Here is a 14,786-nt window from a genome sequence, read left to right as displayed (position 1 = left end):
GAAGTAGAGACATATTTTGTCTTTAGCGGTAGATTCACGAGTGAGTTGTTAGTGGTAATTGGTTTACTACCATTAATGGTATTTTCCAAAACCATTTGCTCATTATCCAATTTTATGGCAGAGAAGCGGTTTCTTGTTTTGACATAATTTTCATCACTTAAGTTATTGGAGAAATTAGGATCGTGGGCAGGGATTAAAACATTGTTATGCACAGTACTAGAATCCTTAGGTATATATTTTAATTTTTGGGTGATGATATAGTTACCTGTGGCAACATTGAATAATTTGATATCAATACCTGGTTCTTGGCTCGTACTAACCGCCTCTTTAGATTTTGTTGGAGTAGTTTTCTTGTTTCTTATGAATGGCACTGTATACCAGTCGCCATCTCGTGTTGCTGGCCTTGATGATTTGTTGTTAGTTGTGTGGTCATTGGCATACACATTGATTCTTGGTTTGTAAGTTTTATATAGTTACATGTGTTGGTTGTATGTCCTAGCCTGCTACCTGCTTTGCGTAGGAAGTGATCCACTTCATATTGAATTACTTATTTATGAGTACCAATGTTAATATATTGTTCCACCGGTTCATCAATTGGAAATTCTATACACAACCTGGCATATCTCCCTCGCAACGATGATGAGGTGCATGCATCCACTTTTAGTAATTTTCCTATAACTCCCCCTATTTTTTGTAATATTGTTCCATCGTAAAATTCAGTCGGCAGTTGGGGAAGTCTCACCCGGACGGCTGAGAATTTGTTTAGCCTACATTGCCACAAAGTTTGATTGCCACCTTTACACTGAAATAAAATTTCCATAAATAAACCATGGACCTTTTTGAAGGACCAAGTTCATGTTCTCTTCTTTTTGTAATTTGACAATAAAGTAATTGTTGCCCAAATATATGGGTGGGAAATTTTCATTAATTTTTCATAACTCTTGGATTTTCTGCTTCAAATATTGATGAAGGATTATTTTACCTTGAAGTTTTATGATTAGTGAGAGTTTCCATGGGTGGTATATTCTCTGCATATCCTCTAAGGTTATATGTACAGTTATGGGGAATTTCTTATCTTCCTTCACGGACGAGGTTTCAGTTTCATGGTCTTGAGTGTCCATTGAGAAAGTAGAGGATGGTATGGGGTTTGCGATGATATTGATAGTTTCATTATTTTCCAAGAGTTTATCCTTGAAAGATGGAAGAGGAGAATTTATTGCGTCGATTGGGGTATTCAACGCTTTTACTTCTTGGTTTTGAATATTTTGTTGGTTATCTGGCAGTTTTGGTGGAATTTGTAAAGGATCTTCGTCAATAGTAGTAGTAGCCATTGAGATTAGGGGGAGGTTGGAAAAGGTTGAAAGAATGCAATAAGTTAGAGAGAAGGAAGGCGTTCTCTCTTTATGCTAGAATTACTTTTCTGTCTTTGATTGCTATAAAGTATAGAATATATAGAATACGATTATGTAGATATCTTGAGTGCAATTATTTTTTCAATCGGGATAGTGAACAAACTGAAATACTAATTAGTAATTACTACTACTCGCTATAACCACAATGAATAAATACTGGCAATAACTAGAGAACCGAAGAATGCAGTTTGTCAACAGCCAAAGCATGTTACAACAATAAGCCTAACCTATGCAAATCTATAATCTATTGTTGTAAAGTATATTCTACTGCTTTGAAGGTCATAGTGGTATACTACTACGTATTAGAATCAAACCAGCAGTTCAGCTACTTTCCGAACCTTGTTCAAGAACTAAGCTAAATTCCTTTAGTATACTTTGAAACACAAGGCAAAGACCACCTTTAAGTATACTTCTCTTTCGGTACTTGACCAACCAAAACAAGAAAATGGTTATGCCTATAATGTTAGTGAAATTGATGTAAGAACAAAAGTTAAAGCTCTCTTATTGTTTCTTCTTTTTAGGCTATAGACTAATGCATTCCACCACATTGAATTGAGATGGTCCGCACAATTCGGTGATCATTCCGGAAAGGTTTTTTCCGGATATATCCAAGTATTCAAGAGTAACCAAGTCTCCAAATGATTCAGGTATAGGACCTTCAAAGTCATTCAATGGTGAGCTCGAAGTTTGTCATGAGAATTGATTTCTTGATAACTTTAAATTTCTTAGACTCCTCAAACTTCCTATTACTAAAGGTAAAGAACCATTGAGAAAGTTGGAGGACAAACTCAGAATTGATACTCTACCTCTGTTAGTCCAAAAAGTTTGGTGGAATTGTGCAACTCAATGCATTTGAATATAAATAAAGTTCTCTTAAAGAAGAAAGATTTCCCAAACAATTTGGTAATTCCCCAGATATTGATTTTTACTCAATTCAATTTTATATAAGACCTCCATATTGTCACTAAAGAAGAGTTGTTGCACTAAATCTCAAGACCCTAAGATTAAGAGGGTCCAATTGCAAAAGAAATTGGTCTATGCTCGTTTCGAAATATCTCTCATAAAATAAAACTTCTAACCACAATTTACTAGTAAAAAAACATATCATGGTTTTTATTTTCTCACACTTTTGAATTTTATTTGTTGTCCGCTTCACTGCAACGGTTGGTATTGGCTTCTTATAAAATTTAATTTTGTCTCATTTATATAAAATAAAAAATATATGATTATTGTTTTCTATTCAAATATAACTAGTTAGAGGAGATCATTTAGTTGATGAGATCAAAATTTAGTTACTCATTTAAATAAATCGCAATACCGAGGTGGTTATCAGATAGTTTTGTTGTACTTTAGGCTGGATGTAATGATGTATGTGTTGCCGGTGACACTTCACCGGACCCAGGATAAGTCGCAGAATGAAAAGGATGAAGAGGTGTTAGGGTTTTATTTCCAATAACGAAGGCCAAATGAGGCAAATGAACCTATTGGGCTATGCGGGTAAAAACTCTATTGGGCCTTCATCAGATTCATCTTATTTCTCACATCCATGATCTACAGTTGCATCACATAGTTTGAGTAGCTTCTAGAATAGGTTAATTATGTAATTTCCTTTTCATTACACACGTGAGTTAGCTAGAAATACAAGTGAGGCGGTTAGTAGTTAGTTAGATGTATATATATTCATTTTTGCTTATAAAAGTAGCAGACAAAATCAATAGAATAAAAATTCATTTTGGCTTCTCCAGAAATTCTCTCTCTAAAATCAACATGGTATCAAAGCTTTTGCTTGACCCAATTGTTTTTCACTTCCAATCTATTACATATTTCTTCTAGATCTTCTGGAATTCTATTCTTTTCGTCGAAGTTCTCAGAATTTCACTATTGAAACTGCTTTGATTGCTGCAATGGCGATGAAAATTGATCCAGATCATCCCTATTTTTTGCATGCTTATGATTCTCCTGGAATGTGCTTGATGTCTCCTCCTTTTGATGGAACTAGATAGGGAGGTTGGAGAAAATCAATTCTGATCGCGTTATCAGCCAAAAACAAGCTAGGATTTATTGACGATAGCTTACTCAGGCCCAAGGATGATTCACCAGATCTGAAATATTAGATAAGGTACAATGACATGGTGTTTGCTTGGCTTCTGAGTTCTCTCACTCCAGATATTATACCAATGTGATTCACTCTAAATCTGTGAGGATTTTATGGAAACAACTCAAGGATAAGTATGGGCAATCAAATCTAGCACAATCATATGAGTTACAAAAACAGTTGTTAGAAACAGTGCAGGGATCATCTAACATTGAAACTTATTTTAATAAGATGAAAGCTATATGGGATGAGATATAACCACGGTGCTAGGACTATGTGTATCTGTGTTGATTGCAAATGTAGAGCTAATGACAAAAATATTGCACTTGAAGAGAGGTAGAAACTAGTTTAATATTAATGGGTTAAACGAGTTATATACTAGTGTTAGGGGAAATATCATGATGATGCATCCACCACCTAACATTGATAGAGCTTATTACTTACTTCTGCAATAAGAAAGACAAAGAGGGATACAAAGTATGGGTCAATATCCTAGTGAATCTAGTTCTTTTACTGCACCAATACAAAGGTTTAACCAGACTCAAGGAAGAGCTACAAATTTTGCAATGAATACTGGTAGTTCACTAGGATGTTATAATTTTAGAAACAATCAAGAAAATAGGAGGAATCTCAATTATAACTATTGCAAAAAAGTCAGGACACACAATTGACAAATGCTATAAATTCCATGGCTATCCACAGAATTTTAAGCCAAATATCAAAAAAGAAGATTTCAGAATCTCATTCAAGGGAATGCAGTCAAAGCAGATGAAGGTTATGGACAAGTTCAGGCTAATGATGCAGAGACAACAATTGGTATAAAACAGGAATAATTATCACAGTTGATAGAACTACTTCAACAAGTTAAAATTAGTCAGCAAGCTACATCAAGTTCTGAAGTCAATGTCAATATTAACTGTGCTGGCACATGCTTTCCTATTCTTCCATATTCACATAATAATTCTAAGAGTCATATTTGTATCCTTGACTCTGGTGCTTCAGAGCACATGACATTTGACTCCACTATCATAGCTACTATCAAACCATTACTCAATCATGTTAATGTTAACCTTCTTAATTCACAAAGGGTAAGAGTTACTCTAGCAGGACAAGTAACTATACACCCAGATTTGACCCTATATAGAGTACTTTATGTCCTAGATTTTAAATTCAATCTGATTTCAGTCAACAGATTATGCAGCCAATTCAAAGTCCTTCTTACATTTGCTGAGACTTATTGTTTGATGCAGGGCCTTTCTTTGAGGAGGCCTCTGGTCCTTGGTGGTGTCAAAGTTGGACTCTATCTTTTCCATTCAATCCACCATTCTGCTGATTCTCTGCATCCAAATAAGAATGTTACACTTACACAAAAAACTTCTCAAATTTGTTGCACTTCACATTCTATGTCTAGTTTTGTTAGTTTTGGTAACAATATGTGACATGTAAGGTTGGGACATTTACCCATTTCTACCATGAGATACATTTCTGTTTTACCACAAACTGCTATTTGTAAAGAAGATATTCCGTGTTCTATTTGCCCTATGGCTAGACAACACACATTGTCTTTTTCTGATAGCAACAGTTCTACTTCTCACATTTTTAAACTCATCCATATTGATACCTGGGGGTCCTTATAAGGTACCTACCCACAATGGTTTTAAATATTTCCTTATAATTATTGATGATTTTATTAGGGGTACTTGGACCTATTTGTGGAGGACCAAGAGTAATGCTTTCACTATCCTCAAATCTTTCATATATATGGTAGAAAGACAATTTGAAGTCAAAGTCAAGATAATTAGGTTTGATAATGCTTTTGAATTAGGTAGCAATATTGCTGCCATAGCCTACTTCTCTTCAAAAGGAATTCTTCACCAAACCATCTGTGTTGGTACTCCTCAACAAAATGGTATTGTCGAAAGAAAATACAAGCATTTGATGGAAACTTGTAGGGCCCTTCTTTTTCATTCTAAAGTGCCTATTTGTTATTGGGGGGAATGTCTCCTTACTGCCACTTTCCGACTAAGCTTCTTCGCTATAAATCCCCTTATGAAGTCCTTTTTCACAAAGCACTTTATTACACTTCCTTAGGTATTTTGGTTGTTTATGTTTTGCTTCCACTTTGCCTCATCTTAGAGGCAAACTTGATCCCAGGGCAGTTACTTGTGTATTTCTTGGCTACCCTACTGGAAACAAAGGATACATGTTGTTAAACTTATAGAGTAGAGAAATTTTTGTTTCCAGGAATGTGATTTTTCATGAGTATATTTTTCCTTTTACAAGTCTTCGCACTAATTTCTCTCCTTTATTTCCTATCTTTTCCACCATTGATTTCTCTACATCTCCAACTCATTCACCTACTGATTCCTCACCTTCTCCTACTCCCTCTTCTCCTTCTATTCTTGTTGCTCCTTCCACATCCCATATTGCTCCTTCTGTTGAGTCTTCTGTTTCTGTTTCACCTCCTGTTTCCCTTCCTTCACATCCCTCTAGTCCTTCCCCTAGCCCTTTATCTACAGCATCTTCTACCCCTTCTACCTCATCTACTTCTCTTCCTATATCATCTCCTACATCTACTTCTTCTCCTACTTTTATTCCTAATCATTCACCCGGTGCTCCTACTAATGCTTTGCGCAGGTCTTTGAGAGAGCACAATGCATATGTCTATTTTTCTAACTATATTTGTGGAGCAGTATAGTTAACTGATGTCTCTACATCCTGTTTCCTCTCACATGTCTCCCCTTCTACTATTTCTCCTACTGCACTTTCTAATCCTAACCAAAGCTTTTTGAACTCCCTACCTCATGTAGATGAGCCTTCTAGCTACTCCCAGGCAGCGTTAGACCGTGGTTGGCAAGAAGCAATAGCCAAAGAGCTTGAAACCTTGAAGGACAATAATACTTGGGAAATTGTTCCATTACCAGTTGGAGGGAAAGCACTACCCTGTAAGTAGTCTACAATGTTAAGCTAAGATCTGATAGAAGTGTGGAAAGGCTTAAGGCTCGTTTGGTTATTCGAGGAGACACTCAACGAGAAGGGATTGATTTTACAAAGACCTTCTCCCATGTGGTCAAAATGACCACTATTAGGTGTATACTTGCTATTGCAGTAAAGAAAAATTGAGGTCTTTATCAATTTGATGTGAACAACGCTTTTATACATGAGGATATATACGAAGAGGTTTATATGAAATTTCCCACTGGTCTAGACCCCCCAACTCCTAATTTGGTTTGTCGCTTAAAGAAGTCTCTTTATGGGCTTCGTCAAGCCTCTAGGAAATGGTATGCCCGCTTGACTCCTGCCCTCAATTTCAAGGGCTTTACTCACTCCTTAAACGACTATTCTCTCTTCTACAAAAAGAATGGTGATTTTGTTTCTTTGGTGGATGTTTATGTGAACGATATATTACTCACATGCAACAATATTCAGGAGCTCAATGAATTAAAACAGTTTCTAGATCAATTTTTTAAGATAAAAGACTTTGGGAACTTAGCTTATTTTTTGGGCATGGAAGTGTTTCATGAGCCTTCTGGACTGATTCTATGTCAACGCAAGTTCACCCTTGAACTTCTTACTGAGTTTGATTTCCTTGGTCTGTCTCCTGCTTCTTCTCCTTTGGATCCTTTTTCCAAGTTGTATGCAGGGGTTGGTGCCCCTCTTTCTAACCCTTTGCTCTATCGTCATTTATTGGGGAAACTCAATTTTCTGACCCATACCTGTCCTGACATCTCCTTTGTCATTCAACATCTTAGTTAATTCATGCAGGATCCTCGTGAGTCTCATTTCTCTGCAACTCATCATTGCCTTCGCTACCTTCTTCGTGATCCTAGTTTGGGCCTTTTCATGTCCGCTGATCCTTCTCTTGACTTGCTCGCTTTCTGCGACTCTGATTGGGTTCCTGCTTTGATAGTCGTCATTCAGTTAATGGGTTTTTCATTAGTTTGGGGGGATGTCATGTTTCTTGTAAATCCAAGAAATAGCCTTCCGTCTCTTTGTCTTTTGTTGAGGCCGAGTACCGGTCAATAAGGCGTGTTGTTGCCGACCTGACTTGGCTCGTTCGTCTTCTCGATGATCTTTCTGTCGTTCCTTCTTTGTCGGTACCTCTCCACTCGGACAATCAGGCTACTATCCACATCTCTAAAAAACCCCGTCTTTCACGAGCGTATCAAACATGTGGAGCTTGACTGCCATTTCATCTGGCAACAGTTCCAAGCTTGTCTCATCTCTCTTTCTTTTCTTCCTTCTCACCACCAGCTCGCTGATATCTTTACCAAGCCCTTTTTTGGGCCTCTTCATCGTGGTCTATTAAGCAAGTTGGGTGTTCTCTCCGCCCTCTCCAACTTGATGGGGTGTTGCCAGTGACACTTCATCGAACCCAGGTTAAGTCACAGAATGAAAAGAATGAAGAGGTGTTAGAGTTTTCTTTCCAATGACTAAAACCAAATGAGTCAAATGAATCTATTGGGCTATGCGGGTAAAGACCCATATTAGGCCTTCATCAGACTCGTCTTATTTCTCACATGGGTTGTCAATGATCTACAGTTGTATCACATAGTTTGAGTAGCTTATAGAATAAGTTAATTATGTAATTTCCTTTTCATTAAACACGTGGGTTAGCTAGAAATATATAAGTGAGGCAGTCAGAAATTCTCTCTCTAAAATCAACAGTATGATTATGTAAACATTTTAGTGCATTTTAACTTAAATCCTTTCTTTATTAATTCTGACTTTTTAGTGCTAAGTAGCTGACAATTTTTTCTTATTCATTAAACATTAAAGGCCAAATACCTAGACAACCCCTTAAACTTGGCTCTAATTTCTATTTAGATACTTCAACTAGGGTCAGTACCTATTAAACACTTCAATTTCATCCCATATGTGCCTATTAAACACACATTTGACAACTCTAAACATACATAAGTGCGTGGATGCTACTTGCTGCTGACCCTGCTAATAAGACCAATAAGAAAATGACAAGTCAGCAAAAGAAAAAAAAAAAGAAAAATAGATACAAACATTATTTTTTTCTCCCAGTAACCACCCCCGCCCCGCCTGTCTTCTTCCCTGATCTCTCTCCACCTTTCGTCATCTTCTTTCTCCCAAAAAAGTATCATATCAAATACTTCACAGTCAACTAACTAATATGTTAAGATTCCACTTCACTTATTATCCCCCAATTTCTAAAGTCCTCCATTTCTTCTGCAATCCATCTTTAATATCTACCCAATTTCATGGTCATCCAAAATAACAAGAAAATTCACAACCTGTTATATTCACCGTTGTGACACCACCGCAAGTCGATAAATATTTGATTGTTTTATCTTTAAGGAGAAAACGAGAAAATATTGGAAGATAAATCTATTTTTTTTCGTTTCAAGTCCTCATTGGAGGAATAATGGTTGGCTTGACTTCGTCGCTCAGTATTGTTTTGGAGCTTCCAAGTTTTTTTTTCGATTTCGCCGGGCCTGCTGTGATTGACGAAATTATGCCTCATCACTTTTGAAATTACTTGATTTTGATGTGAAGAATCCATTTTGATTTCTTAGTAGGTGAAATTGTTGGTTTTTCTTTCTGGGTTTCTCTCTGTTTTCTTTAATATTGTAGTGGTTTTGCCTCTGATTTTTGGGATAAATCAGGTTAATTTTGAAGATTCTAAGATTCTCAAATTCTAGCATTTGGACTTTAAATTTTTTACTTTGAACTATGGTGAGTGGTGGTAGAATATGATGAGGAAGAAGACGGTGTTTTTTTTTAATATGATGTCACATGTTTGTGGCTGATTGATCTTTAGGGAATGATGATCAATGGTGGCGGTAATGGATAAAGAGTGGCGGTGGTCTGATGGTTATATGGTGAGTGTTGGTGCTTGTTGTATATGCGGGGGAAAAGAAATATTTTAAAACAAATAAAAAAAACCAAAAGAAATGATGAACATTATTTCACGCGCCTCATTTAGGTGCAGCTCATGGCATATTTATGTTTAATAGATACACTTTTGTTTGAGTTAGAGGTTTAATAGGTATGCCGTTAGTTGAAGTGTCTAAATGAAAATTGAGACGAAGTTTAAGGGGAGGTGTATACATATTTGGCCAACATTAAACATAAAATATACTCCCTATAGTTTCCTTCTCAAAAGAGACTCCCCTGCTGCGCTGCGCCACCCTCCGCCGCCGCCACCAGTGCCGTTCACTGTCAATCTCTCTCCGTCGAAGTGCCGCTGCGCAGAGATTCTATTTCTGGCATCACCGACTTGCTGACTCCGTAATTGTGAGTCTCTCTCTGAAATCATCAAGCTAGCCCTATTACATTTCTCTTCTTTTCAAATTTCTGCTCCCATTTTAACTCTGCACTATTTTGCTTCTATCTTTTATTCAGTATCATTTTCCAATAGATGACGGACAACTAATTTTGTTTTTCTAGAAGAACAGCTCTAGTAAATCTATTTGCATAAACCTAGAAAATAGAAATTCTTCAATAAGTTACTGTTTTAATCATTCTAGGATGGGAAATTCATTTCTTTTCTGTAGAAGGAAAATTAAAAACCTAATATAATACTGATTTTGGGAATGACACTGATGTAATCTTAGAGTTTCTGGAATCCTTTCAGTTTTACAGAATTCTTAGTTTTTTTTTTTTTGGAGATTGTCTACCAACCTTGAACCCTTGACCTAGTAGTTTGGAGAGAACTCCCCAACCATTATGAACAAGGATGGCCGGTACAGAATTCTTAGTTTGTAATGGCTGTACTCATTCACTACCATGTTAATTTATACTAACATTTAACTTCTAGTTATTAAAAAAAAATTGATTCTGTTTCAATCTTCAAGAATGCTTATTATTGTAAGTCTTTGTTTTGAGTATCTAAATATGCATCTATAGCAAGCCCGCTTTTCTTGTACGAAATACATACTCCAATATTTTAGTTTTGGGTTACTATATTGAATTGGATTGAACTTTTGTATTGTAGGAAGTGTTCATAATTCTTGTAAATTGTGATGGATATATTTCTCAAGAAGTTGGATCATTCTCAACCAAGTTCTAGTTCTAGTTGTCCATCCCTGAGTCCGACGATAGCTCCAGAAATTCGTATGAATGCCAATCTTTCCCATCTTATAGATGAACTCAATTTGGAGTCACTTAAAGATGATCCAGGAGAGAGAATGCCCCTCGTTAACTATAGCCCTCGAATACGAGAAGAAGTGAGAAAACACTACATTCATAAAGGTCCTTGTCAACCTTCCAAGCATCAATTTCCTAAAACTAAAATTGGGAATAAAATGCGTCAATTTAATTCAAGTTGGTTCGAAGGTCCATTTTCTGGATGGTTGGAGTATAGTGTGAAGAAAGATGCTGCATATTGTCTATGTTGTTATTTGTTCAAACATGAGTTCATTCATGGAAGTGCGGGTGAAGTTTTTTCAAAAATTGGTTTTAGGGCTTGGAATAAGGCTCTTGAAAGATTGCGTTTGCATGCTGGTGAGGCTAATAGTGTCCATCATAAATGTTTCAATAAGATGCTAGGTTTGTCAAATCATCATCAATCAATCCAAGCTGCTTTTGACAAGCAATCCGAGAAGTTAAAAAGTGAGCAACGAATGCGTTCGGAAGCCTCAGTTGATGTTGCAAAACTTCTCTTGCATTATGGATTGCCGCTCTTCCACACTCTCCAGCACCTCATGGATTCCGCCTGTGACGACTCGGACAAGTCCATCAATGCCCCAGCAAGAGACTGTGCATGTGACGCTAAGGCCATGGCTGCAACACCAGCGGACATGAAAGAGTACCCAAATTCCTATGTTTTAATTGTGGATACGCCCGGGTTGAAATCTGGAGATATAAAGGTGCAGGTGGAAGATGACAATGTGCTGCTGATAAGTGGAGAAAGGAAGAGGGAAGAAGAGAAAGAAGGGGGAAAGTATATTAAAATGGAGAGAGGGGTTGGGAAGTTCATGAGGAAGTTTACACTGCCAGAGAATATTAATACTGATGCAATTTCTGCTGTTTGTCAAGATGGGATTCTGACTGTGACTGTTGAGAAGTTGCTTACTCCTCGGCTAAAGAAACGCAAAACTATTGAAGTTAAATTTGCATGACATGGAATGGATAGTCTGTTTCCTTGACATGGGAATTGAGAGTGCGTCTGTTTTGATGACTGATGGTATCATACAATGAAAATAGTTTAGATCCGGGACTAGGAACGCTAGTCTTTTACTCTTTTTCTCATTTGTAGCTATGGTTTCCATGTTTTCTGAAGTCAATGCAACATGAGTAACTATATGTTGCTTGTAACAGGCATGATATCAGTTGTTTTTGTTAATACAGTGAAACGCTTCTATCTCTCTGCCTGTTTCCTCCAATCCCATAAATGCAATTATTTTTTCTTTAAACAAAAAATGACTTCTCTCCCCGGTGCAACTTTGGTCGGATTAGTAACATTAATCCATTTGTAACCAAAATAAAAATATTGTCCTTACCATCCATGTTGAGCGCTTCGCCTAGCTCTGGGAGCGCTTCAGTGTCGCATCAAGGCTCTAAGGCATATTTTTCCTTGCCAACGAGTGTAATCCTGAAAAGGAGCAACCCTAAACAATTGATATTTCATTTTATCGTAATTATTTTCCAATTGTTTTGTCTATATATTTGTTATTCGTGCTTGTAATCATTGGTCTTGGATTACATATACATATTTTTACTTATTCTCCGGTTTGCGTCTTTTTTCATTAAAGTCCTAACAGACCTTAAACCTTTTCTGCGCTTTTCGCCGCCCCTTGACAACACTGATTGTAATGAACCTTCACAATTAAGTATCTTATGCAATGGGGAAGCGGCCTAATAAACTAGAGTCAAATCGACAGACGCTGTCAAGTTGGAGCAGATTAGTTTATGTTATTACATCAATAAATGAGATACGACCAACTCTTTGAAAGTCTGATTCGATTAACATGAGAGGAAGATACAATAAGTTGGTGCTAGCCATTGTGTCAAAAAGGCGTTTTCGGGGCAAGCCTTAAGGCGAAGCGCACCAAAAATGCTTCGAAGCGATGGTGGGGGAGAAAGTCTCTTTAGAGGCGTACGCCAAACAATTCGGGGCATACGTCCGGGCATTGAGCCGCGTTTTTATAGTGAGGCGTAAGCCCAAGAGACATTTTCAAATTAAAACAAAATTTGTTGAATAAATTCTTAATATAATACCCAAATTCTCAAAAATCGGCTTGTAATTACTCAAAAAATTAAAAAAAGAATTGAAACATTAAATTTAAAACTCAATACCTTTTTTTTATTGCTAGAAGCTCTAATTTACGGTTTTCCCCAAATCTTTATCTTGTTCGCTAGGGTGCTGCTATTTCCCAAAAGCAACGAATAGTCAATTCTTTTTTGCAAATACAAAGAAAACTTCATTCTCTTCCACAGTAGCAAGTTCAAAATTCAAATCGAAGGTTAGTCGTCCTTTTTGTTCCTCCATATAGAAAACTTTATTATTTTCAACTCGGATTAGTTGTGCTTGTAAGTAGCGTATAATAGATTATTTTGACTAAGTTTTTGTGGTGATGGAGCATATCTATATCTATCTATCTATATATATATATATATATATATATATATATATATATATATATATATATATATATATATATGTTTCACTTATTTATAGTTTGATTCAACTATATATGTATATAGTTTTGACTAGGTTTTGGTGGTGATGGAGCATATCTATATATATATGTTTCACTTATTTATAGTTGAAAATTTTATTCTTTTCAACTCAAGTTATTTGTGCTTGTAAGTAGCATATAATGGATTGTTTTGACTAGGTTTTGGTGGTGATGGAGCATACCTATATATATGTTTCACTTATTTATAGTTTTCTTCAAATTTTATGCAATTTTACCTAAACAACAACAACAAACCCAGTGCAATTCCACATGTCGTATTTGGGGAGGGTAGTGTGTACGCGGACCTTACCCTTACCTTATGAAGGAAGAGAGACTGTTTCCGATAGACCCTCGGCTCAAGAACAATGACAAAGACACAATAAACCAACATTAACAATGGCAAGAAAATAAGATAAAAGAAACAAATAGCACATCATGTAATAGCAGAGAACTAGGAATACAAAGCTATAAGAGAAGTGCGAAAACTACCGGTAATAATGCCACATCGTCTAATCAGCAAGGAACTCGGAATAATGCCACATCATCGTCTAATACTACTAATACGATAGAAGAGACTCTCGACTACTTATCAACCCACAACCCTAATCCTCGACCTCCACACCTCCCTATCAAGGGTCATGTCATCGGTAAGCTGAAGTAAGAGCCATGTCCTGCCTAATCACCTCTCCCCATTACTTCCTATGTCTCCCTCTACCTCTCCTCTGACCCGCTATGGTCAACCTCTCGCATCTCCTCACTGGGACATCGATGTCTCTCCTCTTCACATGCCCGAACCACCCCACCCTCGATTCCCGCAACTTGTCTTCCACGGTGGCCACACCCACCTTGTCCCTAATAACTTCATTCATAATCCGGTCATTCCTGATATGCCCACACATCCATCTCAACATCCTCATCTCTGCTACTTTCATCTTCTGTACATGAGATTTCTTGATTGGCCAACGCTCGACTCCATACAACATAGTCGGTCTAACTACCACTTTGTAGAACTTGTCCTTAAGACTTGGTGGCACATTCCTATCACACGACCAGACGCAAGCCTCCATTTCATCCACCCCACTCCAACACGATGTGTAACATCCTCGTCAATATCCTCGTTCCCCTGAATAACAGACCCAAGATATTTGAAACTATCTCTCTTGGGGACGACTTGTGTATCAAGCTTCACCTCCACTTCTGTTTCCTGCGTCCCCACACTGAACTTGCACTCAATGTATTCAGTTTTTGTCCTACTCAACTTGAAACCTTTCGACTCTAGAATCTGCCTCCACAGCTTCAGCCGATCGTTAACCCCGCAATGTGTCTCATCGATTAGCGCTACGTCATCTGCAAATAACATACACCATGACACCTCCCCTGAATGTGGCGCGTCAGCACGTCCATCGCCAGGGAAAATAAAAATGGGCTAAGAGCTGAACCCTGATGTAACCCCAGGAAAATAGTCTGAGTCTCCTCCCACAGTCCTCACCCGAGTCTTCGCTCCATCGTACAAATCCTTAATCATCCTAATGTACGCTATAGGAACACCACTAACCTCTATACATCTCCATAAAACCTCATTTGGGACTTTATCGTAAGCTTTTTCTAAATCGATGAACACCATAT

At 37.3% G+C, this 14,786-nt stretch overlaps 1 protein-coding gene across 1 annotated transcript; it reads left to right on the top strand.

Moving 5' to 3' along the window:
* Nucleotides 1-9,508: 9,508 nt before the first annotated feature.
* On the top strand, nucleotides 9,509-11,846 carry LOC104109435 (uncharacterized). Its single transcript, XM_009618739.4, has 2 exons — nucleotides 9,509-9,774; nucleotides 10,475-11,846. The coding sequence occupies exon 2, from the start codon at nucleotides 10,503-10,505 to the stop codon at nucleotides 11,598-11,600; it is 1,098 nt and encodes a 365-aa protein (XP_009617034.1). The 5' UTR covers nucleotides 9,509-9,774; nucleotides 10,475-10,502; the 3' UTR covers nucleotides 11,601-11,846.
* The last annotated feature ends 2,940 nt before the right edge of the window (nucleotides 11,847-14,786 follow it).

The sequence above is a fragment of the Nicotiana tomentosiformis genome, chromosome 8, assembly GCF_000390325.3.
Source record: "Nicotiana tomentosiformis chromosome 8, ASM39032v3, whole genome shotgun sequence".
NCBI lineage: Eukaryota > Viridiplantae > Streptophyta > Magnoliopsida > Solanales > Solanaceae > Nicotiana > Nicotiana tomentosiformis.
This window is presented reverse-complemented; position numbering and strand designations above follow the sequence as displayed.